At 43.8% G+C, this 26976-nt stretch overlaps 1 protein-coding gene across 1 annotated transcript in view; it reads left to right on the top strand.

Annotated features, from left to right (window-relative positions):
* Stx12 (syntaxin 12) overlaps nucleotides 1-25292 on the top strand; it is a 34079-nt gene extending 8787 nt beyond the window's left edge. The window contains exons 2-9 of the mRNA XM_057785032.1: nucleotides 4976-5045; nucleotides 8293-8392; nucleotides 13710-13847; nucleotides 14172-14215; nucleotides 16928-17033; nucleotides 19087-19159; nucleotides 20520-20602; nucleotides 22302-25292. Of these exons, the coding sequence (XP_057641015.1) occupies nucleotides 4976-5045; nucleotides 8293-8392; nucleotides 13710-13847; nucleotides 14172-14215; nucleotides 16928-17033; nucleotides 19087-19159; nucleotides 20520-20602; nucleotides 22302-22394 (707 nt within the window). The 3' untranslated portion in view covers nucleotides 22395-25292. The remainder of the gene's footprint in view (nucleotides 1-4975; nucleotides 5046-8292; nucleotides 8393-13709; nucleotides 13848-14171; nucleotides 14216-16927; nucleotides 17034-19086; nucleotides 19160-20519; nucleotides 20603-22301) is intronic.
* The last annotated feature ends 1684 nt before the right edge of the window (nucleotides 25293-26976 follow it).

The raw sequence follows: 26976 nt of genomic DNA on the forward strand, positions 1-26976 counted from the left end.
CTGCCCTTCTAGAGGACGTGGGCTCAATTTCCACAGCTCACATGGTGGCTGACCCTGGACTTCAGTTCAAGGAGACTGATGCCCTCTTCTGGCTTCCTCAGGCACCAAGCACACGTGATGTGCAGACATACATGCAGGCGAAATACCCATTTACATAAAAAAATTTTTTAAAGTTTTCAAAGAAAAGGATTGTTCATGTTAACCAAATGGACAAAGGATTCTTTTAGATTGAATTCATTTTGATTAAAAATACTTTCAAAATGTATCATTTTGATATTTTAAGCACACTTAAATGAAAATAAATGTATGTGTAAACATTCCTGTTTTGTGCTTTAAGTTTTGGGAGGGCTGCAGCTCTTGGGTGTCAACTATGTGGACCAGTGGTCACTAGTCACTAGTCACGGTTCCTCATGCTGTGCTCACAGAGGGCAGTCTGCAAGAACAACTCTGCCTGGTCTGGGAAGTGGAAGACCCTGTCACCATCATGGTTTGGATTTTAGGACATCTGATGCGTCTGGATGGAAACTTGTAGGAAGATATCTTAGTGTTCAGAAATACAGACAGAGCCAACGAAGGCTTACATTCATTCCGGTGCTTACTAAGCAAGTGACTCCCAAGTTCCCAGCCCTCCTTCCCCAAACTTCTTAACTTGGAAGTCCAGATGATTTCAACAAAGGAAATCAGAAAAGTCTAGATGGGAAGAAAAGTTCTATGTCATCTGAAAGTACACAGAAAGCAACTAGTTATTGGCTTTTTCCAGAGTCTGTGAAATCTCCACAGCTTCCTTAAAAGTATTTAATGTTTTGATAAGTAATGAAAACCTAGTTACATACTTTGATACACTTTTAGATATTCTCAGTTTACCCCTCCCCCACTTTCTCCGTGTAGCCCTAGCTGCCCTGGAACTGCATAGTAGGTGAGACTAGCCTTGAACTCAGAGATCTGTCTGCCTCTGCCTATGGAGTGCTAGGGTTAAGGGTGTGCGGCACCTCTGTCCGGCAGCGGCTTTCTAAACAGAATCTCACTCTGTAGTCCAAATTGGCCTTGAGGTTCAGCTCCTCCCCACCCTCTGAGTGCTGGCTCTCACAGCACAAGTGTGTGCGCCGTGCTCAGCTGCTCCACTTTTTGTTTAGTTTTATTTACTTATTTGTTTTTCTGAGACAGTCTTGATTGTGTGACCTTGGCTGGCCTGGAACTCATTCTGTAGACCAGGCTCACCTTCCAACACACTGCCTCCTGAGATTAAGCTTGTGCTAATATGCCCAGCTTGTACCTTGCATTTGACAAGACTGAGAAAGTCACAGGGCTGGGTGGTCTCGCATACCTTTAATCCCAGCACTTGGAAGGCAGAGGCAGGTGGATCTCGGAGTTCAAGGCTAACCTGGTCTACAGAGTGAGTTCTAGGACAGCCAAGGTTACACAGAGAAACTCTCGAATAAGCAAAGCACAGGTACTCCATCTCTGAGCCACATATTTGGGTTGCAGACAAATTCCATGGTTATCCACCATCCTTCTGGGACTAAAGCTGTTTCACTGCTGCTGACTTTGGAGATTATTTAGTCATCAATAGTAGCAATGTCTAATGGGAGGGTTGAGGGTGTAACTCAGCTGGCACAGTACTTGCCCCATATACGCAGGTCCTCAGGTTTAATCTTTGGCAACACAAAAACTTGGACATGGTGGCCCATGCCCGTGAGGACCCAGCATTCCACGTGGAGACAGGAAGATCAGAAGTTCAAAGTCGTCCTCAGTTATGTATGGAAGCCAGTCTTAGCTAAGTAGAGCAAACTATAAGATTTAATGAGAAAAAGTGAAACTCTACACACATAGTAAGTAATAAAAATTAGTTAAATCTGGATATAACCTGAAGTGGTGAGAAAGGGCCAGCAGAACAAAGCACCATGCCAAGTTCTCCACATCTGGTTATTGGCCAAGTCTCCTTAGTCCTGATTTACCTTAATTCACATCTTCCATCTTAATGTGAATGCCATAAATTTGAAGGGAAGTGACCGACTCGCTTGTACCCACCGAGGGCCTGGTACTCTGCTGTCTCCAGTGAGGACAGAGGCATAGTCCCGGAAATGGGAGGGCACTGGGGAGGGGAGCAGGTTAGAGCAAGGACACCAGCCTATCTGGAGTTAGGTTAGGGCACTGTCAGATAAGCAGGGTAGGGCAAAGTGGAACCCTAGAAAATCCAGACCAACCCTGTGTGACTGCATTCTGTTTCCTTTAGGAGTCAGCTCTTTGAGAGCCACTCTGTGTGACTCAAAGCGTACAGCCATCGGAACCAGCCCTGCATTTGCATTCTGGTTACGGCATGCTGTTTATAACCCATCAGGGGCTTGCCATTTAATTAAAATCTCATCATAATTGCACAAGGTCCTCCATAACCTGGCTTCCCACTACCTCTTTGGCGAACACTTTTATCTCTTGCTCACTCAGCTCTGGCCATATCACACCACTGGCTCTTGTTTTGAGGACTTTGCCCTAGTTACTCTCTTTGCCTGGAATACCTTTTCTCCATAGGTGTCTTGCTTCCTCTTGCATTTTTTTTTTTTTTTTTTTTTTTTTTTTTTTTAGATCTGTGGTCATTGTCTGCTTATCCGGCCAGCAGGTGTGAGTGACTTCCCCTTGCCTACTCCTTCCCCTTCACTAGAATTTATTTGTTTTGGTAGGAATCTCACCTCCTGATGTGTGTTTTTTATCCACCCTTGAGAACTTAAACTTCCTGAAGTAAGTGCTGTCTGGGGTATAGGACAGTGTGGAGTAGGTGCTGTCCTCTGGATGAACAAGTCAGTGGTTGTCTACTTTTGAGCGTTTGTTGGCAGAGGGTGCTCGTTCCTTCCCAGCCTCCTGGACCTGAAATAATCACTCAGAAACCATATTATTTGCAATACTGTTAGGTCAATAGCTTAAGCATATTTCTGGATAATTCTTTTTTTGGGGGGGAGGGGTTTCGAGACAGGGTTTCTCTGTGGTTTTGGAGTCTGTCCTGGAACTAGCTCTTGTAGACCAGGCTGGCCTCGAACTCACAGAGATCCGCCTGCCTCTGCCTCCCGAGTGCTAGGATTAAAGGCGTGCGCCACCACCGCCCGGCTCCCGGAAAATTCTTATATTTTAAATTATCCCATTTCTATTAATTTGCGTAAGTTCCGTCCCAGGCATCTGTGATCAATCAATTGTAAACACCAGCTGGCGTGGTAGTGCATGCCTTTAATCCCGACATTTAGGAGGCAGAGGCAGGTGAATCTCGAGTTCAAGGCAGCCTGGTATACAGAATGAATTCCAGGATAGCCAGAGCTACCAGAGAAACCGTCTTGAAAAACCAACCAAACAAAATTAGTTGTAAACACTACTTCACATGAACCAACAAGAGTAGTCAGTTAATAAGTTCTGTTCTTTAGATAGCGTGAGTTAGCATGTGCAAGGTCCTGGGTTCCCAAGGAGACAGACAGACACACACACTACACATACACACACAACATGCAACTATCCTCCAACTTAGTAAATCTTCCCTGACCTTCCGTGACAACCAAAGAAAGAAAATAGAAAGCAAGGCAAGAAGAAATCAAGGGCTCTGTCTCTTGCAGAGAATAGTGAGGGACAGGAACAGTAAGGTTTCTGCAGACCAGTACTGACACAGGCCCTCTTGCTAGGCCTGGGCCAGGTCAGGAGATTGGATGTGGAGGATTAAAACATGAGCATTCCCAGGCTACCAGATACCTAGGAAAAGGAAGGGGCTGAGCAAAACTGTGTATTTGACTGTGATGCCATCTAGGAAAGAATGCTCTCCATTGGAGTCTATGTGTCTGGGATTGAATAATTTACAGTGTCACTTACTGTGTGTGCACAGATAAGATATGTGTATTGCCTGCCTTGTATATCTATTTCAGACCATTGCTATAGAAGTTAGAGGGTGTGTACACAACTTGATCAAGTATTGACACTAGAAGAACTTAATAAGTGTTCACCTGCTGCTAAAATAAACGTTCATTGTCTTTCTTAGAAACATTTTCTGTTTTTTTTTAAAAGCTAGTTTGTATTGTTAGATACATTTTCATTGTTGTTGTTTTTGAGACAGGATCTGATGTATTCCAGACTGGCTTTGAACTTCCTACATACCCTTGGGTACCTCTGAACTTAAAGTCATGCACCACTCTTGGCTTGGTTTTTTTTTTTTTTTTTTTTTTTTTAAATGCGGTGCTGAGGATTGAACCCAGGACTTCATACAAGTTAGACAAGCTCCCTACCAAGTAAACTGCATCCCCAGCCCCATGGATTAAAATTGCTTGTTGCAGGCTGCTGTAGTGACTCACACTTGGAATGTCAAGAAAAATGTGATTTTTGAAAAAAAAAAAGAATCAGGAGTCCTCCCACCAGACCATGTATTCTCTACCTCATGATCCCTTTGGATTACTGCAAATCATTTTTCTTTATTTATGGTTGGAAATCCAACTAGACAAAATCATCAGGAGTCTGACTCATAGGCTGTTAAGGCAGGAAGATAGAAAGCTTGCGGCCAGCCTAGGCTGCAGTTTGAGACTGTCTCAAAAAAACAAGTCAGAAGGCGTTGCAGATTGCTGTAGCTCTGAGGCTCTTTCAGAGGTAGTGAGTGTTTCCTTCTCTTTCTTGTGCTACTGGGATGGAACCCCGGGCTTTGGGTACATGCACTTCCAATCCACTGCTTTCCCAGTCCTAAGGGGGTTGAACATTTAGTGTCATGGGACATTGAGAAGAATTGATCAGTTCTTTGGAGACAACAAACCAAACCACCTCTGCTTAGTGTCATACTCAGGAGGAGAAGGGTGCTCCTGGGAAGCACTCTGGAGGATCGTGTCTGTCAGGGTTCTGGTCTTAACCTGGTTCCTGTTAGTTGCGTGCATGTGGGCTATGGGGCGACCAGTGCTCTGAGAAGTAGGATGCTCATGATGAATGTGTTTATTTTTTTAAAAAAAATTTCCTCCCTTCTTTCTAGCTGCTCAGATAAAGAATTTGATGAGCCAACTTGGAACTAAGCAAGACTCAAGCAAGCTCCAGGAAAATTTGTGAGTAGTTTCCCAACAAGCCTGAGTTTTGTGCAGGCCTTTGAGGACATAGTGTCTGCCCACTTCAGGTCTGTGAGGTCAGAATAGGAGGCAGTGGGTCAGGTGGTAATGGTTGAGTCTGGAAGAGGGGACCAAAGTGTATGAATGGATCCAGATTTCTCCTGCCTTGAACTGCGTCTTTTCTCCCCTTGGTCAGTTCGCAGAGTTACTTAGGGAGTTAGAGAAGGAAGTCCTCCACTCTTGAGTTGTTTCAAGGAGCCACATCGTGTCCCTGTGTTGATGACCCTCCTGTTGACACAAGACTCCTGACGATTTCAGTCTAGGTGATTTCCAGCTCTAATGAAACAAGTTCATTCTCAGTGATGGCGAGGAACCATGCAAGAGAAAAGAAATGGTCTGGTGGGGAAACTGGATTCTTTAAAAATCACATTTTTCTTGACTTTATGTTTGCTTCTAGTCTTGGAGCTGGAGAGATGGCTCCGTGGTTAAGAACACTGGTTGCTCTTTCAGAGGACAGGGTTCAGTTCCCAGCACTGACATTGTGGCTGACAACTGTCTATAGCTTCATTTCCACAGGATCCAGCTCTCTCTTCTGGCCTCTGTGGGCACTGCTTGCTTGTAGTACAGGGGTATACATGCAGGCAAGTCACCCATATAAAATAATAAAGTAAAACTTTTATTCTTTAGGGCCAACAGGATGGTTCAGCAAGTAAAGAAAAGAGCTTGCCATCAAGCCTGGGATCTGAGTTTGATTGTTACTTACATAGTGGAAGGAGAACTCTTTAACTCTGGAGAGTTGTTTTCTAATGTCATCGTGTCCCACATGCATCTTGGCACACCTGTACCCACGTGCACATGCACACATGCACATGCACACACACAATAAACAAATAAAATGTTATTTTTTTTAAAGTTCTGGCATTCTTGTATATGTGTGTGTGTGCATGTGTGTGTGTATATATATGTATATATGTGCATGTGTGTACAAGTATATATATATACACACACACATACACACACAGATGCATACATGCCCCTCGCACTCCCCCCAAGACAAGATCTCAGACTAGCCTCAAACTCAACAGAGATCCGCCTCCCTTTGCCTCCTTAGTGCTGGGATTAAAGGAGCGCATCACCAGACTCTTTAAAGTCTGCTGAGCAGCCTTGTTTGTTTCCTCTCGATGTTATGAGGTGAGGGAGTGAGTGACTGCTATCACAGGATGCTATTCTAGGGAGAGGTGACATGTCTGCATATGCTAGTGTTTCTGGGACGGTCTGGCTTCTGATGGACTCCTTCTGTTGTCTCTCTTGTTTTCTAATCCTAGATGTCTGCTTGCACTGAAAAAGATGATGTGCTGGCCTAGTCAGTAAGGCTGCTACAGTAATAGATCATAGACAAAATAGTTCAGAAACAAGCAAAATTTGTTTCTCTCATAGTTCTCCAGGCTGAGGGGTTGAAGATCAAGACTCTGGCAGATACGGTGTCTAATGAGGGCCCTCTTTTTCACAGATAACATTTAGTTTTGTTATCCTTTTGAAATGGTCTCGCTATTAGCCCCAGCTGCCCTGTGTAGATCAGGAACTTACTGTGTAGATCAGGAACTTACTGTGTAGATCAGGAACTTACTGTGTAGATCAGGAACTTACTGTGTAGATCAGGAACTTACTGTGTAGATCAGGAACTTACTGTGTAGATCAGGAACTTACTGTGTAGATCAGGAACTTACTGTGTAGATCAGGAACTTACTGTGTAGATCAGGAACTTACTGTGTAGATCAGGAACTTACTGTGTAGATCAGGAACTTACTGTGTAGATCAGGAACTTACTGTGTAGATCAGGAACTTACTGTGTAGATCAGGAACTTACTGTGTAGATCAGGAACTTACTGTGTAGATCAAGAACTTACTGTGTAGATCAGGCTAGTGTCCTGGAGATCCACCTGCCTCTGCCACCTGAGTGCTGGGATTAAATGAGTGTGCCCTGTGCTAGGCGACTAATGCTTTCTCATTATGTCCTCACTTGGTGGAAGTGATAAGGCCGGCAGTTCTCTGGTGCCTCGTAGGAGGCATTAATCCGTTCACGAAAGGCCCATACAAGCTCATCCCTTTCTAGTCCTACCTCCTAATATCATCACTGGAGGCTAGGATTTCAACATGAGTGTAGACTATAGCATGTGGCTTCTCTGTCACCTCTCTTTTTTTTTTTTTTTGGTTTTTCGAGACAGGGTTTCTCTGTGGTTTTGGAGCCTGTCCTGGAACTAGCTCTTGTAGACCAGGCTGGTCTCGAACTCACAGAGATCCGCCTGCCTCTGCCTCCCGAGTGCTGGGATTAAAGGCGCGCGCCACCACCACCCGGCTTCTCTGTCACCTCTTAAAACCTTCATAGGAATGGCCAGATGATGGGAAGAACTTTTTATTTATTTTTTATTTCTATAGTATCACTTTTACATTTCATGTTCTTCCCTCTTGAATTTCTTTTTCCTTCCATCCATCCCCCCATCCCACTATGTTGCAGAGGCTGGCCTCAAACTGTTGGACTGAAATGTTCCTCCTGTACCTGCCTCAGAGGAGCTAGGACTAGTGGTGAAGGCCACTGTGCCCAGCACCCAGCTTCTCTCTGGGTGGTTTTTGGTTGTTACTTTTTATGGTGCTAGAGATTGAGCCCAGTATCTTGCACAAGAGGCAAGTGCTCTAAATGGCATAGGGCTATGTTTTGGAGGGAAGAGCTAGAAAGTCAGGCATAACAAGGGAGGGAATCTAAGGATAAACCTGCAAAAGAATCAGCTTTTAAGCAAGAGCTTGGAAATAGATCTTTGGAATTTTTTTCTAGGTGCATGTTTCATCTAACCGGTAGCCCTAGTCCGTGGACTGTGTAGGTACTGACGATGCAGAGCTCCTGAGAAATCAGTGGGGATTTTAAGTGAGCTTAGTGTGTTAAAGCCGTTAGGTTTGGGTGTAGGTAGTGATTACTCCTATGTTTGTATCAGAATACTGTCACACTTTTCACACCCGAACGCTGAGATTCCTTATCTGTGCTTCCTCCAGCAGGTATCATTGAGCATCTTTCTGCTCAGTGGAACTGCTTCAGTAATGGGGAAGGCCTTGAAGTGGGTTTGTGAGCACAGGCATTGAAGCACCTGTTTGAATGGCCCTTCGCTCCTTCCCTGGGGGCCCCGAGCAAAGGAATAGTAGTAGACAGAGCTCTCAGGAAGCTACGGCACCCTGACTCCTGTCTTTTCTCTCTCAGGCAACAGTTGCAGCACTCCACAAATCAGCTCGCCAAGGAGACAAATGAGTTGCTGAAGGAATTAGGGTCCTTGCCCCTACCCTTGTCTGCGTCAGAGCAGGTTGGTATTTTCTGTTTTGTTTGTTGATAGAAAAGGACTTTGCTCCGATAGAGTAGTAGTGTGTGGAACAAAAGCTGGAAGGGCTTTTGTTTTGAACCGTGATTTCCTTACCGCATGCCATAGTTTCTTTTCTGTTGACGTGATAGAATACTACAACAAAAAGCAGCCTAGAGGAAGCTTGCCTGAAGCAGCTAGCCGCATCTCATCCACGGTCAGAGGAGAGAGAAATGAGTGCATGCGTGCTTGTTCTTTCCCGCATGCTGCGCTCAGCTCCGTTTCACCGCTATTACACAGTTCATGATCTCCTGCCTGGGGAATGGTGCTGCCTACAGTGGGCTGGATCCTCCTGCACTAGTCTCCCATAGACATGCTGACAGCCAACCCAGTGCAAACAATCCCTCATTGAGACTCTTTTTCCAAGTAATTATAGGTTGTGTAACAATGACCATTAAAGCTACTACACTACCTGTACAGAGAGGCAGCATGACTCTTGTGGCAATAATGTATGTATGAGGTGTAGCAGGGTGCCTGGCATTCAGCATGTCCTTAGTGTGTGCTGGCTACTGCTGTTTTTTTTTTTTTTTTTTTTTTTTTTTTTTTTTTTTTTTGGTTTTTCGAGACAGGGTTTCTCTGTGGCTTTGGAGCCTGTCCTGGAACTAGCTCTTGTAGACCAGGCTGGTCTCGAACTCACAGAGATCCGCCTACCTCTGCCTCCCAAGTGCTGGGATTAAAAGCGTGCGCCACCACCGCCCGGCTACTGCTGTTATTGATAACATACTACAATGTATTTTGCCAAAGAAGAATCTCAGTGTTTGCATCTCCCTGGGGTTTGGTATCAGCTACGCTTGCAGGGTCCTTAGTTTGTTTTGTGTCTCGTATCTATATTTCTAATTAAGCATCTTTCAGATTTTGCAGTTACTTCTGTATCTCACCAAACATCACCCATAGGTCTCAGGATAAAGGAATGCTCGGGGAAGAATTCTCTATTCTGCTGGAGATGTTCTGTAGTTGAGTGCTTGCATACAGTGCCTGTGTGTAGCCTTGGGTTTGATCCCCAGCATTACTGGGGCATCCTAGTGAGTGTCTGAAGCATAAATCTAATTAATCTTATCAATAAAAAATCAGGAGTCAGAAATTGGGGTAAAAACCTGAAAGATTAGAGAAGCCGGGGAGCAGCCCAGTTGCTTCTACTTCTTCAGTTTCTCCATCCAAAAAGGCTGAGATTTTTTTCTCAGCCCCACCTTACCACTTCCTACATGCTATCTACCTTCAGTCCTCCAAACCTCTATGGTTAAGTAGTGACTGGCTCTGCCCTCTGACTCCAAGAAAGCTTTATTAGTCAGAACACAATGAAAATATCACACAAATGTCTTCTGGTCATCTCTGTTTACTTATACTTCAATGATAGGCCTGTCTCCCTTCCTTCCAGCTTCTCCAGCTTGCTTCCAAATCATCCCTTTCCTTCTCCAGCTGTGCACTGAAGAAGTACAAATCTGCCAGCGCTGATCGCTTTCATAGTAATGCAAAAGGAGTCTGAAGGCTTAGTGCAGGCGGAGTATTATAAGTACTCAAGGCTTAGTGCAGTCAGAGTATTATAAGTACTCCAGAAAAATATAAATAGAAGGGCTGGAGGGATAGCTCAGTGGTTAAGAGCATTGCCTGTTCTTGCAAAGGTCCTGAGTTCAATTCCCAGCAACCACATGGTGGCTCACAGCCATCTGTAATGGGTCTGGTGCCCTCTTCTGGCCAGCAGGCATACACACAGACAGAATATTGTATACATAATAAATAAATAAATATTTAAAAAATATATATAAATAGAAAGTTAGGTCTGCTACCAAAAACTTCAGCTAATGTGTTCCAGAGCCAAAGACAAATATAGTTTTGGATTATGAATGCTGTTACTCCCTTCCATTAGCCTGAATCATTAAGAATACAAAATAGAGCTGCAAACATGCTCTCCTCAGTGAAATACAATTCCATTTCTCTCCTGTTGTGCTGACTTCTCTTTGTCTTTTACATATCTACTCTGGCTCGGCCCCATCACTCATCTTTTCCCCAGTGTCCTATATGCTAGCCCATATACCCACTTTCTATCAGTGGTCAGCTCCTGGTTTGGGTTTGTTTTGTTTTGTTTTTTGTTTTTGAACTCCCTTCTTTCAAGTCAGTATTTCACTTTGTAGCCCATTTGCTCTAAAATTTGTGGCAATCCTTCATCTCTGCCTCCCCATTGCTGGCTTCTAAGAGCACCTGGCTTTTTTGTTTTCTCTGGTCCTCTCTCTCACCCTGTCTCTTCTGAAACCTGCTCTTCCATGATACTCTTTAGTTCTGTCCCCCAACTCTAATGGTGCCCACGATGAGTTTCAGCCTTCTTCACTGTTCCATCCTCGAAGCTGGCACACTCCAGAGTTCTGCTGTTGACCCTGATTTCTTCACCCCGTTCGGTCTTCCTCAGGAGCCTCACTTACAGACTTCAGTACTACCTTTTGTAATTGTGGCACCCAGATAGTTCCCCAAATTTAGCTCCAAAGCCTTCAGGCATTTGATTGTATTGCCAGCTGTTGTTGCCAATACCTCTTCTGTTGTCTCCAACTTATTTGTGGTACTGGGAATGGAATCCAAAGCCTTGTGTATACTAGATATCTGATCAACCACTGAGCTGTATCTCCAACCCTTGGCATCTCCTCTTGAATATACTTCCTCCCTGTAAAGTGTGGTGATAGTGGTCTTCTGAATTCCTCATTCAAACCTAGCAGATGAGTTGATTGGCTCTACCTATCATCATAGAAATAGTTTACACGCAAGGACTGGGTGCATATAGCTCAGTGGTGGAGCACTTAGCTGGCATGTGCATGGTCTTTGGTTCTATCCCTAGCACAGGAAGAAAAAAAAATGTGCCTTTTGATCTAATCCCTAAGGGAAAAAAATTCTGAAGAGGAAAAAGATGTGTCAGTTTTTTTTAAAAAATATTTACTTATTATTTATTATGTATACAATATTCTGTCTGTGTGTATGCCGAAGGCCAGAAGAGGGCACCAGACCTTATTACAGATGGTTGTGAGCCACCACCTGGTTGCTGGGAATTGAACTCAGGACCTTTGTTTTTTTTTTGTTTTTTGTTTTTTTTGGTTTTTCGAGACAGGGTTTCTCTGTAGCTTTGGTGCCTGTTCTGGAACTAGCTCTTGTAGACCAGGCTGGCCTCGAACTCCCAGAGATCCACCTACCTCTGCCTCCCAAGTGCTGGGATTAAAGGCGTGTGCCACCACCGCCCGGCTAGGACCATTGGAAGAGCAGGCAATGCTCTTAACCACTGAGCCATCTCTCCAGCCCCCATGTGTCAGTTTTAGAGTCAAGTATAAATTACCATTACAATGGGACTCACTTTAGCTTTATTTATAATGATTTAAAACTGGCAACAGTAGAACTAATGTTTACATAAAATGTACTAAAAACAAGTTCATAAAATGTATGTAATAATAAAGTTTATAATTATAGAGTATAGTAAAGCAGAAGGTATTTATGATATATCTTAAAAATAGTGTTTTGGCACTGAGGGTAACTTAGTGGTAGGGTGCTTGCTTGGTATGTATAAGGCTCTGTGTTTGACCCAGTGAGTTTTTATTTGTTTGTTTGTTTATTGGTCTCTCTGTGTAGTCCTGAGTACTCATTGTGTAGACCAGGCTGGCCTTGAACTCACAGAGATCCTCTTGCCTTTTCCTCCTGAGTGCTGGGATCAAAGGCATGCACCATCATCCCTGGCTTCAGTAATTTTAGGTGGTAAGGCTGGGGGTGATATTCCGTCCCTTCTTACAGCAGTCCTCCCACCTGTGTCTCCTGAGTACTGGGATTACAGCTCACAGAATTTTGGGGGTGGGGTGGGACACTTGTTTGTTTGTTTGTTTGTTTGTTTGTTTGTTTGTTTGAGACAAAGTCTCACTATGTAACTCTGGTTGACCTGGAATTCACTTTGTAGACCAGACTGGCCTTGCACTCACAGAGGTTCACCTGTCTCTGCCTCCCAAGTGCTGGGGTTAAAGGTGTGGGCCACTGTGCTGGTTATACTGTTTTTAATGCAAAGATTAAAATCCCAGAAAGAAGAAAAAAATCCTCACCTAAACTTGCTTTCAAGTGTTGCCATCGCTTTCTCAGGTTTGAAATCTGAGTCATTCTTGATTTTACCCCTCTTCCTCCATCTCTAGATACTAAGTCATAATGTTTCTTAAATTCCTCTTTGTGATCCAGTTACTGCCATTATATCCTCCTACCCATTAAACCTAGATTGTTGCAGTAAGTTTTTTATTCTTCCTATTCCAGCTGTCATCACAGTCTAATTTCTCCAAGTTAATAGGTTGTGTTCCCTGCTCAGTTGCCATTGCTCTGTTCCTTAGAGGTGACTCCTGAATGCACTTGGTTGACATTTGGAACTGACTAGTTAGTCTTTCCTGCTTTTCCAGTCTTAGCTTCTCTTATTTATACAGCTTTGGATCCAACCAAACTACCTTTTAAAAAAAAAAAAAAAAAAAAAAAAAGTTTTGCTATTTTCTACCATTATGATGTGGGAAAATAAGCTATTTTAAAAATATATTATTGCCTGGTCTACAAGAGCTAGTTCCAGGACAGGCTCCAATGCCACAGAGAAATCCTGTCTCGAAAAACCAAAAAAAAAAAAAAAAAACCATAAAAATATATTATTTAAGTCAGGCTCGCGGGTGCACACCTTTAACCCCAGCACCGTGTCACTGCCACGACTTTCTGTGTCCTTGTACCGTGGGGCAAGACTGGGACGCTGTTCCCTGTCCAGGTCTAGCCCAGCCAGGCCTCTTTATTTGTACATTTTGAGAGATATAAGTACGCTTAGTGAAGGTCGCCTGAGGGTAAATGAGGTGGTTTTTAAGTTCTTGAAAAATTTGAAACTCAGAAAGAAAAGCTGTAAAAGAAAATAGCGATGGTTTCCAGGAAAGCTAGTAACTCAGTATAAAGGAGTAGAGTTTCACAAAAATAGTCCCTTTAGTCCAGTCTGAGCGCAAAGGCCTTTAGATTCTCCAGGCAACAAGTATTCCAAACTGCAGTTCCTTTTAAGTTACGAGATCAATGACACCTGTTCTCAGGTTCATCAGTGTGCTTTGACCCGGTCCATAGGGTTAACCCGGGATTTGGGTTAGGAAGAAGCAAGTTTACTAACTTAAGGAAGAGCCTATTTTGTAATAATTTTTATACTTTGAAATCTCTTAGATGTATAATTGTGTTTTTCATGGGTATTAAAACCAAGTGATTCCAAGTTTGTTTGAAATTTCAAGTTCTTGCTTGATTTCTTCAGCGCCAGCAGAGACTTCAGAAGGAGCGTCTCATGAATGACTTCTCGTCAGCCTTGAACAATTTCCAGGCCGTGCAGAGAAGGGTGTCTGAGAAGGAGAAAGAAAGTATCGCTCGAGCAAGAGCTGGATCTCGTCTTTCTGTGAGTTCATTCCCAAGAGAAGGCCGTTGCAAGCCCAGAGTCTCCCCCAGGTGTTTTCCCTTTCCAACCACTGGCCCTTTTCATTCTGTACCAAATGAGAGTCACCAGCAGAATGCTTTGTCCATGGGTCTGCACTGAGGCAGACTTGCATGCATCCATTTCCTACTCAAGACCCGACAGATTTTCAGAGTCCTTTGTTATCTTATAGATGCTGTTAGAGTGGAGGGATGTCACTCTTTGGTCGTATAGCTAAGGCTCCCCGTGTTTTGTGTGTCTCTGGCATGGTTTTGGATAACAGCAGCAATAATGCCATCTGCTTTCTAGGCGGAAGACAGGCAAAGAGAAGAGCAGCTCGTCTCATTTGACAGGTAAAGAATCATTCATCCAGCCTGCTGGGTAGTTACTGCCAGTCCACACCTTTGTACCTATTATTATTATCATTTTCTTATGTTTATGGGGCTATCGCTTGCATGTAATTTTATGCACCTTGTGAATGCCTGGTAACTATAGAGGCCAGAAGAGAGCTTCAGATTCCTTGGAACTGGAGTTTCAGATGGTTGTGAGCTACCATGTAGGTGCTGAGTCAAACCTGGTCCTCAACACAAGCAACCAGTGCTCTTGACAGTTGAGCCATCTCTCTCCGGCCTCTTTGTGACTGTTTTCACTTTTTAAAATAATCAGAGCTGCGCATAATGGCGCATAACACCTTTAATCCCAGCATTTAGGAGGCAGAGGCACGCGGATCTCTGTGAGTTTGAGGCCAGCCTGGTCTACAGAGTGAGTTCCAGGACAGCTAGGGTTACACAGTGAGACCCTGTCTCAAAATTAAATTAAATTAAAAAGTTAAAAAGGTCAGGGAGGGGCTGGAGAGATGGCTCAGCAGTTAAGAGCTCTGGCTGCTCTTTCAGAGGCCCTGAGTTCAATTCCCAGCAACCACATGGTGGCTCACAACCACCTGTAATGAGATCTGGTGCCCTCTTCTGCCTAAAAAAAAAAAGTCAGGGAGTTGAGCCAGGTACAGTAATGTATTCCTATAACCCCAGCACTTTAGGGATGAGGCAGGAGGACCAAGAGAGTTGGAGGATAGCCTACACTACAGCGCTTGACACTCAAGTAAGTAAATGAGTAAATAGATAAGAGTTAGAGAGACCACTCAGCGGTTAAGAACAGAGGACCAGGGTTTAGTTCCCAGTACTCATATAGAGGCTGACAACTGTCTGTAGTCCAGTTCCAGGGGATCCAATGCTATCTTCTTTTTTTTTTAATTCCTGGAACTAGCTCTTGTAGACCAGACAGGCCTCGAACTCCCAGAGATCCGCCTGCCTCTGCCTCCCGAGTGCTGGGATTAAAGGCGTGCGCCACCACTGCCCGGCCCAATGCTATCTTCTAGCTACCCGCGTGTACGCACATGGTATACATACATACATGCAGACAAAAAAAAAGTAAAGTAAAAAACAGCTGAATATTGGAGCTGCAGAGACAGCTGAGCAGTTAAGAGCACTGGCTGTCTTCCAGAACACTGGGGTTCAATCCCTGGAACCTACATGGTGGCTCACAACTCTTTGCAACCATCAGTGCCAGGAGAACTCTTGCCCTCTCCTGGCTTCCTTGGAGTACCTGAAGTAAGCTTCAGGCTAGCCAGGGCTATATAGTGATCTGTCTCCAAAAATAGGGAAAAGGATTACATAGGAACTCACTATGTATACCATATCCGTTAATTTGGAACTGAAGTGGCTTGTCACATATGTATTAATCTCTCCCACTACACTGTGGGTGAAGAACAGGCTTTATATATTATATAGGTGAAGTATGATTTATCCGTATTGTTGAAAAAATGCACAAGGGCTAGAAAGATGGCTCAGTGGGCAAATGCACATGCTGCCAAGGCTGGCAGCCTGGATGTCTCATGGTAGAAGGAAAGAACTGAGTCCTAGAGATTGTCCCCTGACCTCCACTGGCTTGTACATGCATGCGCAAGCACAAATTAAAACAAATGTACTGGGCATGGTGGCACATGCCCCTGGGGAGGCCAAGACAGGCAGGTCTCTGGGTTCAAGACTATGGTCTACATAGTGAGTCTATGTAATCCCCCCGATTTTTGGGGACAGGTTACTGTGTGTAGCCCTGACTGACCTGAAGCTCGCTTTGCAAACCAGGCTGGCCCTTAAATCAAGGAGATCCTCCTGTCTCTACCTCCTGAGTTCTGGAATTGAAGGCATGTACCACCACACACAGCCTATACATATAATGATTTTTTAAAACTTATTTTATTTTTATTTTATGTGCCTTGGTGTTTTGTCTGTATGTATTGTGCATGAGAGCGTTGGATCTCTTGGAAGTGTAGTTACTTTTACAGACATTTGTGAGCTGCCATGTGAGTGCTGGGAATTGAACCTATGTCCTCTGGAAGAGCAGCCGGGGCTCTTAACCACTGAGTCATCTCTCCAGACCATAATGATACTTTTTAAAGAGTCAGAAACTATATAATATTGAATTTTCCAAGTAATTTTTAATAAGTAGCATACTTTTCTTCTAAGTACCTGAAAAAATCAAGTTGCAAACATTTCTATTAGCCTTTAGTTTGGTTTTCTGTGAAGCAGAGTCTGTCCTAAAAGAGTTTCAAGGAACTTCCTAGGAGCCAGATGTGCTCCTCACAGGTGAGTTGCCGAAACCCTGTTTGATGGCAGAGTCTACTGTCTTCCACTTTTCCTCCATTAATTTACTGCCCCTGGACACAGCTTGTGCTCTGGGCGTGCCCTGGAGAGCTAGGTCAGTGCACTTCGAGTTTAAACCTCTGGATACTTCCCTCATCTAGTAAGTCCTAGCAAGACTGCAAAAAATGCCCCTAAGTGGGAAAGGCAAGGAGGCCTATCCTCCATAATTCTGTGGCAATTTTATTTTATTTTGTATCGCATCCTTGTCTCTGGAGAGGAAATATGGCCCTCAGGGATTTTGCATTGCTAGCAGAAGAGTTGGCTCCTGGGTAATGTCTGTCTAGGTCCTGCTGTCAGCAGAGATGTAGTTATGTTTCCTCGTACCTTAGAGAGAAGGAACCAACTAGAGTACTTGTCTCTCTGTAGCCATGAGGAGTGGAACCAGATGCAGAGCCAGGAGGATGAGGCAGCCATCACTGAACAAGACCTGGAACTTATTAAAGAGAGGGAGACGGCGATTCGGCAACTGGAGGTAAGAGGCAGGGTGTGGCTTTTGTTTGGCTTGAGTATCTGCAGATGTTTGGAGATTTTTTGCTGGATTAGTATGAAAAGAGCTGGATTGAGTCTTTGTGTACTTTATATTATCAAAATTGAACTACTGCTGTGTGCTGCTGGCCTGGGCTCTCAGGAGCACTTGATGCTTCCTCAAACTTCACTTCGTGCATGGTCTCCAAGAGAGACACATACATAGAAAACAGCAAGGCAGACAATACTGTGTCACTTCCTGGAACTTTCCCCGTCTCTGCAGCAGTCTTTCGGTTAACCAGGGTTCTGTGGGACACTCCTTCCTGTGGTCTGAATGGCCCAGCAGAAAGGCGGGCCAAAGCTCTTGCTCTGTTTTTTTACATTATGGAGTCCAATTCTGAGGCTGAAGAGATGGCTCAGTGGTTACAAACACTGATCGTTTTTCCAGAGGACCCAAATTCAATTCCCAGCACCTACATGGCAGCTTACAACTGTCTGTAACTCCAGTTCCAGTGTACCTGACACCCTCATACATGCATGCAGGCAAAACACCAGTGCGGGAGGAGAGAGGGAAGGAGGGAGGGAGGGAGGGAGGGAGGGAGGGAGGGAGGGAGGGAGGGAGGAAGGAAGGAAGGAAGGAAGGAAGGAAGGAAGGAAGGAAGGAAGGAAGGAAGGAAAGAGGATGAATTCCAGTTCCAAGTATAGCTCTTGTCACTTCAGTGGGTCACAGTTGGAGCCATTTTTGATGTGGTGTTGAGGAGAGTTCTGTAGAACTCTCTTGAATCCTTGAACTCCATCATGATCAAGGCAACATATAAAAATATTTTTCTTAAATGCTGTTAAAGGTATGCTCCTAAGGAGTGGTGGTTTGAAAGCGTATTGTCTGTTGTTGGAATGTGTAGGAAGGATTAGGAGATGTGGTTTAAACTTTTAAATTTTTAAAATTTAGTTTACTTTTTATGTTTATGAGTGCTCTTAGGGATCAGAAGAAGAGGTCAGATCCCCGGGATTAGAGTTCTGGGTGGTTGTGAGCTGCCATGTGTGTGCTGGGAACTGAACCTGGGTCCTCTGCAGGAGCAAGTGCTCTTTACTGCTGATCTTTCTCTCCAGGCCCTAAAAGAAAGCATTTAATTGGTGCTTGCTTACAGTGTCAAATGGTGAGTCGATAAGCATCATGGCGGGAGTATGGCAATAGGCAGGGAGGCATGGCGTTGTGGCAGCAGCTGAGCGCTTACATCTGATCCACGAGTTGGAGGCAAAGAGAGAGCGAGACTGGGCCTGGTGTGGACTTTTGGAACTTCAAAGGTCACCCCCCAGTGAAACACCTCCTAATCCTTCCCAAATAGTCCACCAACTGGGACAGTGCTTATTCAAACCATCGCAGTTAGCATACTCTTAACAGGCTAATCCATTGCTCTTCTGTCTGACGTGTGGCAGGCCATGGCTTATTACCTGTGAGTAAGCAAAAACCTGACTGGAGAATCTTATTTCCAGCACAGCCAGGGAAAGTGTGCAGTGTAGACCACCAAGCTGACTTGCCATTAGACTCTCAGTCAGAACAGCAGGCCTGCAAACGATGTCGTCCTGTCACCTTACCAGCCGTTCGCCACCATCTAAATGACATCCTGTAGTTCCTCACATAGACCCAGCGTCAGCCCTGCGGGAAACCAGCTCCTGGACTGTTTGTCTTCCACATGTTCCCCAGGCAGCACAGTCCTATAGAAGCCATTTGAGTTCTCTAGTCCAAAGCCCTAGTGGCCATGACATTGGCGTGCTCCGCGCAGAGCTGTCACACTGAGATTGTGTCCACTTCAGCACTCCAGTTAGGCTTGACCCAGTGTAGGATCTTACTAGTTCTCAGGTAACGTGTGCAATTAATATTGCTGGATGGGTGGGTCTCATGCCATCTGTTCTATAGTATTAAGCAGCAATAGAGTTTTCTGTTAGTAGGAAAGCTGTAAAACACATTGATACGTTAATCTTTAGGGAAGGAAAGGAAAGAAATCTTCTAGCATGTTGCTTAATGTGAGTTAATTTTTTTTTTTTTTTGTCTTCCTTAGGCTGACATTTTGGATGTCAATCAGATATTTAAAGATTTAGCCATGATGATCCATGACCAAGGTGACCTGATAGGTACGTACTAATTAATACCTCTAACCTTGGGGTGAGTACAAAGGTCAATAAGATGGGTCACCTATGGACTTAAAATTTAGTAATCTCTCTCTCTCTCTTTTTTAAGGTTACTGAATTCATTTTCTTATAGAGTTAACTGTAGAGGTCAAAGATCTGTCAGCACCCCAGCTTTTAGCTCCAAACTCTTGCAGGATTATGGGGTTAGCAACTTTTGAGGCAGAGTTTCTCTGTAACTTTGGAGCCTGTCCTGGAACTCACTCTGTAGAGCAGGCTAGCCTCAAACTCACAAAGATCTACCTGCCTCTGCCTCCCGAGTGCTGGGATTAAAGGTGTGCACCACCACCCAGCGGGGTTAGTAACTTTTAAAAGCTTTTTAATGTGGACATAATCTCAAGTTTACAAAAGCTGCAAAATAAAAATAATACAAGAAATCTTTTATATCCCTACCCAGAATTTTCCTGGTTAATAGCATTTTTTTTTTTTTTTTTTTTTTTTTTGGTTTTTCGAGACAGGGTTTCTCTGTGGTTTTGGAGCCTGTCCTGGAACTAGCTCTTATAGACCAGGCTGGTCTCGAACTCATAGAGATCCGCCTGCCTCTGCCTCCCAAGTGCTGGGATTAAAGGCGTGCGCCACCACCGCCCGGCTTGGTTAATAGCATTTTGCTCCACTTCCTTAGTGATGTCCCCCAGCCATGTGTAGAGATGCATAAATGTGTGTGTGTGCATGTCCCCCTACCCCCAGCCATGTGTAGAGATGCATAAATGTGTGTGTGCATGTTCTCCTACCCACATAGAAGGCTTTTTTTCTTGAACGCTGTATAGGTGAATCACATTCTTAGTAACCTCTTGCTATTAAATATTTCAGTATTTATGAAGAATGGGGATGTTCTCTTATCAAGTTACATGTAACCTCAGCACTCAGGTGGAGGGTCAGGACTTCAAGGCCAGCGCCAGCTGCGTGACATATTGCTGAGACTGTTGAGGCCATCTTAGGCTACATGAGAGCCTATCTCAAAAAAGTAAATGAAAAGAAGTAAATTTTAATTTCATGATTGGGTGGTAGCGATGAAACTAAGATCTTGGCATCAAAATCTATTCCGAGGGGCTGGAGAGACGGCGCAGCAGCTAAGAGCAGTAGCTGCTCTGCCAGAGGACTCAGGTTTGTGCCCAGCACCCACACAGCAGCTCACGCTCATCTGTAAGTTCAGTTCTAAGGGGTTCAGGCCCTCTTCCAGGCTCCAGACATGCACACAGCACATGCAGATAAAACACCTGCATACATTTAAAAAAAGAAGGGAATTGTTTTGTTTGCAGTATTGAAATTTCTGAATGTGCTGAAATGTGCACTGTATTTTTTACAGATAGCATAGAAGCCAATGTGGAAAGCTCAGAGGTGCATGTGGAAAGAGCCACTGATCAGCTGCAAAGAGCTGCTTATTATCAGGTAAAAGTCAATACCCAAGAAAGTCCCTCTGTGCTGTAGACTCACTGAACAACTAGGCTGTGTTGACACACTGCAGGCAGTTGCAGCCCTTTGCCTGGGTTTAAGCTGGAGGCAGGCAGTCATAATTTGCAGCCCCAGTCCCATTTTTAGTATTTATCTTTGCACCAACACTATCAAAGCTTGAATAACTTATACAGAAGTTGTGTGAATGCAAAATCAGTCTCATGAGTTAGCTTGATGCCTAAATCTAGCATGATGCTAATCTTATATCGTAAACATCTGGGCTGTTGTTGGGGGAGTAAGAGCTACAGGGAAAGTGGAGCTTCAGAGACACCTTACGCTGACTGCTGACTCCGAGCATGGATGGCTTAGAATCAACTGCGGCAGCTCTTTGTAAACAGGCTTAACCATGAAGGGGATTCTTCCGTCTTTAGGACTTCATGAATCATTTTGGGTTTTTTGTTTGCTTGTTTGTTTTATGAGTTAGGGTCTCACTGTGTAGTCCTGACTGGCCTGGAACTTGCAGAGATCCTCCTGCTTCAGCTTCCCAAGTGCTGCGGTTAAAGTCATGTGACACTGCACCCAGCTCTTTCTCGGAGTCTGCAACTCAGGTTTTAGTTATGGAAAAGGAAGTCCTTATTCTCTCTCATCTGGCGTTGCATGGCTCTTTAAAAGTAGCTTGCATTTTAGTCATTTCTGTATTCCTGGACTATTCTGGGGCAGCTGTATTTTATCTGTTAATATGCTTGAGGAAGTTGTGTTTTGTAATAATATTTCCTTGAAAAGCGATAACTTTAGTTTACAGCAGTAATTGAGTAATCACTTCTACTCAGTGTTGTGTTATGTGGGAATTAAGAGAGGTTAGTGAGGCTATAGCAGAAAAGGAGAGTTTGTGCTAAATGTTAAATGAGAAAAACTTCAAACGTATGGTATGATCCAGTTATAACAAACCAACAGTGTGCATGGATGAGCAAGCAGAAGGAACACAAGCCTTTAACCCAGCATCAAGAGGCAGAGGCAGTAGATCTCTGTAGATTAAGCTAACATAGCTTGTAGAGAGAGCTCCAGCCAGCCAAGCCTACATAGTAAGACCCTATCTCAAAAACAAACAAAACACCAGAGAACAGAAAGAAATAGAATCATGTTAACAGTCTTATCTAAAGAAAAAAAAATCTTTTTTTCTACTGCCTGTATGTTTTACAGTGAACATACTATTTGTGATAGGTGTAAAGTAGTTATTATAATACTCAGGGCCTAGGGAGAAGGCTCAGTGGTCCTGACTTTCAAATCCTCAGACCCTTGTAATTCCAGCCATGGATGGTAGAGGGGGATCTAGGAGCAAGCTAGCCAGTGAGAGACAAGGCAGATCAGCAATGACACCGAGAATAGGGTGTAGCTCCTCTACGAAATTGTGTGTGCGAACAATTTAACTTGTACTACTGCTGAGAACTGATGGCTTGGGGTTTGGAAGATGTTTGCACATTTGTGCATGGTAAGAGTTAATTATAGGCTGGGGATGTGGCTCGGTAGAAGAGCACGTACATACCTAGTGTGTACAAGGACCTGGGTTCAGTCCCAGCAGGGAAATAGGAAAATGTTATTATGAATTCAAGGAGGCAGATTGCGATGCACTCTTGGAATCTTAGGTATAAAAATTTTTCCTTGTTTCATGAGTGTCTTTAAATATTTCTTTCCTCAGAAAAAATCTCGCAAGAAGATGTGTATCCTCGTGCTTGTCCTGTCAGTAATTCTTACAGTCTTGGGAGTGGTTATCTGGTTTGCTTCTAAGTGAGGTGTGCTTGCCTCAGAGCCTTCTCCTGCTGAGTTGTTTTCAAGAGCAAGTGCTCGAGGGAATCTTGCCAGAACAAACTGACCACAGAAGAGAGCGTGAACCAGAGTGTCCTGTGATAATTTAGCTAGAAACTAACTACTAACTAGTCCTTGGAATTAGTGACCCATGGAGACAGTATTTATCAATTTATACATACATCCTATTGATTTCTCAGATAAGGAATTAACTATGTGTCGTTTCCTTTCTCTTGTATTTTGATTGCCCTGTACCCCAAGTGTTTATTGACAGTTCCATTGTGGATGTTCTTTTTGACAGGTGACACTACAGTCTTATAATATTGTTTTTTTTTTGTACATATACAAATTTTACCTTTTTATGAGCATCTTGAGATAAATTTCCTTCTGGAGCTAGCCTATTGAGATCTGAGAAACCGTACAATATGCCAGCAATTTTTATTTAACATTTTGATTTGAGTTTCCGGGGGGATCTGATCTCTGTTTTGCAAGATTTTGGCACTATGTGTAACTGGGGAATAAGAACCCTGCACCTGTGACTGCAGATGAAATGGAAAGATCCTGTCTGTCAGAGTGGGCCCATTGCCAGGGCGCGGATGAAAGTCTGGGTTTAAGTTAAATTGACTTCATTGTCTGCTGGTGTCATTTACAGAGTTCATTCCTGCACACTAAGTCACCCACTCCAGTTGTAAAAAGATTCGTTTCATTAACACTGTTATAAGCAGTCTGGCCCTCTTCCGCCTGTCTGCACAGAAAGGGAGAATTAGGCACAGCATGATTTTGGCAGCCGATGGGAATTGTTTGGAATGACTCTGTCCTGTCGTTCACTTGTGGCTTACATTCCGGTGAGTGATAAATGCTGCTGTCAGAGACTGACCCAAGCCTGGTAAGGGTTACCTGGCTTTGATGGCAAGATTTTAAAATTCAGACTAAAGTGGGGTTTAAAACTTAGGTCTGTGAACCTACTGATAAAGCAAAGAAAAGGTTCATTTTTGTAAATAATACTGGTTTAGTTATGTTAGACTTAGCCTAATTTATGAACAAGAGATCAAACTCTGCATAGTTTTAGACAAAAACAGTTTTAATAAAAGGTTGCTGTCTTGAAATATAAATGTTGTCCACTGCCCTTTTTCACAGGCCTAGAACAGTAGAGAGAGTGTAATTGGTTTAGGCATTCAGATAAATGTGAATCGAGGCTGAAAACGTCAGCTCATCCTTCAGTGCATTGGAGGACTTGGCTACTGTCGGTATATTTATGTTCATTTCCTCTATTCCTCTTAATGTTACTACACTAATGTGACCAGTAGGGAAATAAGGGCCCAAATGCGTAAGTTTCTTTGCACTTTTGCACCATCCTGCCTACTTCATACAAATAAACATTTAAAAGCGTTTGTAGTTATTTTTTGAGTTAACGTCCTAATGATGTAGGTAATATGCTGCCATGAGAACACAGCCCAGCAAGAGACCAGAGAACAGGTAAGGATTGGCTCAGCAGTGGAACAGGCATTGCTGCCTTTCTTTGAAAACCAGGACAGAGAACAAACTGTGGTTTGCACATACTTCTAATCCAAGAACCCGAGGGGACAAGACAGGAAGGTTATGAGTTCAAGGCCAGGCTGGGGTACCTAGAAGGTTTGAGATCAGGCTCTGTGTAAGAAAGAGAGGGAGAGGAAGAGAAGACTGCTGTCTGCATAACCAGTGACCCACATGGCAGCTGCAGAGAAGCCCCTGTTCTCAAGTCTGGTCTTGGATACATCATTTGTGACAGCCCAAAAAATAAAAAAAGAGATCTCTTGTGGCAAACTATTGGGAACAATGAAATGGCTGTAATTCCACAATACCGTGTCATCTACTGAGTGATGGTTATCATGATGGCCATGGGAACAAATAGGAACTTGCTCTAGAGTTTGTGGCAGTTGTCAAGAAGCTCTAATAAACCTGTTCCTAGAATCCTGCTTTGTGCCTGATGATCTCTGGAGGCACCATGGTTAAAGGGTGGCGAAGCTGTGGTCCCCCTCCCAGAGATTCTGCTTTCATTAGTTTGGTATATTTCCTAGACACAGGAATCTGTTAAAGCTCCACATGTATACTGTGTGTAGCCAGGGAGAGAACCATTGTTTGCAAGTCCAAAACTAGAGTGGGGCGGGAAAGAATTCCCCACCAGTAACTTGCTGACGGTATTTAGACACATCGCTTAGCCCATAAGCCCCATGTTTTCTCAACTGCTCTTTTTTTAAAAAACGTAATTATTTATTGATTCTTTGGGAATTTTACAACACCCCCCAAACCCACTCCTTTCCTATTCCCTACATATCTACTCGTCACACTTACAGTGTCCCCCACCCAAAAGAAAATTAAAAGATAAAATAAATTCAAAACAAACAGCAACAATAAAATACTTCACTCCTCTGTCTTTCCTGTCTCTCCATCTTTGTTCATCTTAGTGGCATCAAGAGCTGTGATGTGGCATGCTATTGACCCTTTTGTCCAAACAGCTTTACTTGCAAATGTTCATTGTAATGAGTTGTTGGTCTGGTTCAAGCCCTCTGGCTTTTGGTACACCATCAACACTGGACCCCCACCTAAAGTCCTCTCAGATATCCTGCCGTTGCCCAGAGTCATGGAGATCCTGTGGCTATGGTTCCACAGGACAAGTCTCTTCACGAGTTTCAACAGGTCATAGATGGGGTAGATGTTGGGGTAGGCCAATTCAAAGCACTGGATGTGGGCTTGGGTGGGGACTGAGTGATCAGTCCAGTCTTCTTTTTTACTCTAAAATCCCTAAGACAACAGATGTATAGTCTAAACATACAATTTATAGATTTATTCCTGTATTCCTTTCCATTTTGCACTTCCTATTCAGCTTCCTGTATTGAAATTGGAATGTTCTAGGATTGCTGGGTACTCTGTCTGACACTTTCTTAAAAAGAAAAATAAATGTTATCTTATGTATATGAATGTTTTGCCTGCATGTATGGCTGTGTACCATGTGCATGCTGGTACCCTTAGAGTTTAGAGCAAGGGTCAGATCTCTGGAACTGATGTTACAGACGATTGTGAGCCACCATATGGGTGCTAGGAACTGAACCTTGATTCTCTGCGTAAGCAGAAAACACACTTAACTGCTGAGCCAACTTTTCAGCCCCTCTAGTAGTCTCTTAGTGCTACATGGAGTAAATAAAAGTATTCTGGCCACCCATTGGTAATGTTTCACAATAAGAATTTGATAAATATTAGACTGGTGCTTTCAGAGCAGGGGTGCAGGCATATGTGTCCATGTGTGCATACCCACATGCACATAAGACTTTGGAGAGTGCCAACCACTCAGTGTGCAGTCTGTGATAAACTTGTATTGCTATGTATCATTGGGCAGAGACATCAAAGTGAAGTTACCAGGCAGGCATGGTAATATAGGAAATGAATGCTAGGACACAGAGGCAGATGGATGGCCATGAATTCAAGGCCATGCTGGCCAATACAGCAGGGCTACATAGAAAGACCCTGCTTTTGTTTTTGTTTTGTCAGTGTGTGTGTGTATGTGTGTGTTTTGTTTTTTTAAGGAAGGAAAAGAAGCTAAATTACCATTCAGTCTGTGCAAAATAAATCACTGAGCCCCTCGCATTCCACTATTTTGTTTGTCTTTTATTTTCCCTTCAGAAACTGCCCTAGTCGTGGGAACGAAGCTTCTGCTTTTGGTCACTTAGTGCAGACTATACAGCTCAAGTCGCATCCCAGTCTATCCTGCGTCCTAGGGATGGGCATCACCTGCTTTCTATCCTGTGTTTCCAGACATGAATAGTACAGCCCTCGCCTCCAAAGGGTTCTTTCCAATATTACTTCCTAGCATCACAGGGTACAATTACTTTAAAATCTCCATCTAGCTAGGGTAGAATTTAGAAGGTTTTTTTGTTTTGTTTTGTTTTTGGTATGTGTGTATGAATGTTTGATTTACATGTGTGTCTGTGTACCTTATGTGTGTCGGGTGCCCAAGGAGGTCAGAAGAGGGCATCAGATCCCCTGGAACTGGAGTTATAGACTGTTGCGAGCCACCATGTGGGTGCTAGGAACCAAATTCTGGTCCTCTGCAAACTGCCACTGAGCCCTCTCTCTGATTGAGCATTTACTTTTTTTTTTTTTTTTCGAGACAGGGTTTCTCTGTGGTTTTGGAGCCTGTCCTGGAACTAGCTCTTGTAGACCAGGCTGGTCTCGAACTCACAGAGATCCGCCTGCCTCTGCCTCCCAAGTGCTGGGATTAAAGGCGTGCGCCACCACCACCCGGCTGAGCATTTACTTTTTAAAGAATAAACTTAAGATGGTATTAATCACAGCACTTGTGAGCTAGAGACGGGTGATCTCTTAGGTTTGAGGCCAGCCTGGTCAACATACTGAGGTCATGTCTAAAAGCAAGAAAGGAAAAAATAAATTTGTGAACTGGCAGAACAGCTTAGCAGATAGACGCTCGCTGGGAAGTCTGCTGTGGCAAGAGGAGTAGACTGGTGATGACGCAAGAGTTAGAGGTGGACTATGGTTAGAGACCCGTGAAGAGCCGGGCGGTGGTGGCGCACGCC

Source organism: Chionomys nivalis, chromosome 11 (genome assembly GCF_950005125.1).
Source record: "Chionomys nivalis chromosome 11, mChiNiv1.1, whole genome shotgun sequence".
In the NCBI taxonomy this organism is placed as follows: Eukaryota; Metazoa; Chordata; class Mammalia; order Rodentia; family Cricetidae; genus Chionomys; species Chionomys nivalis.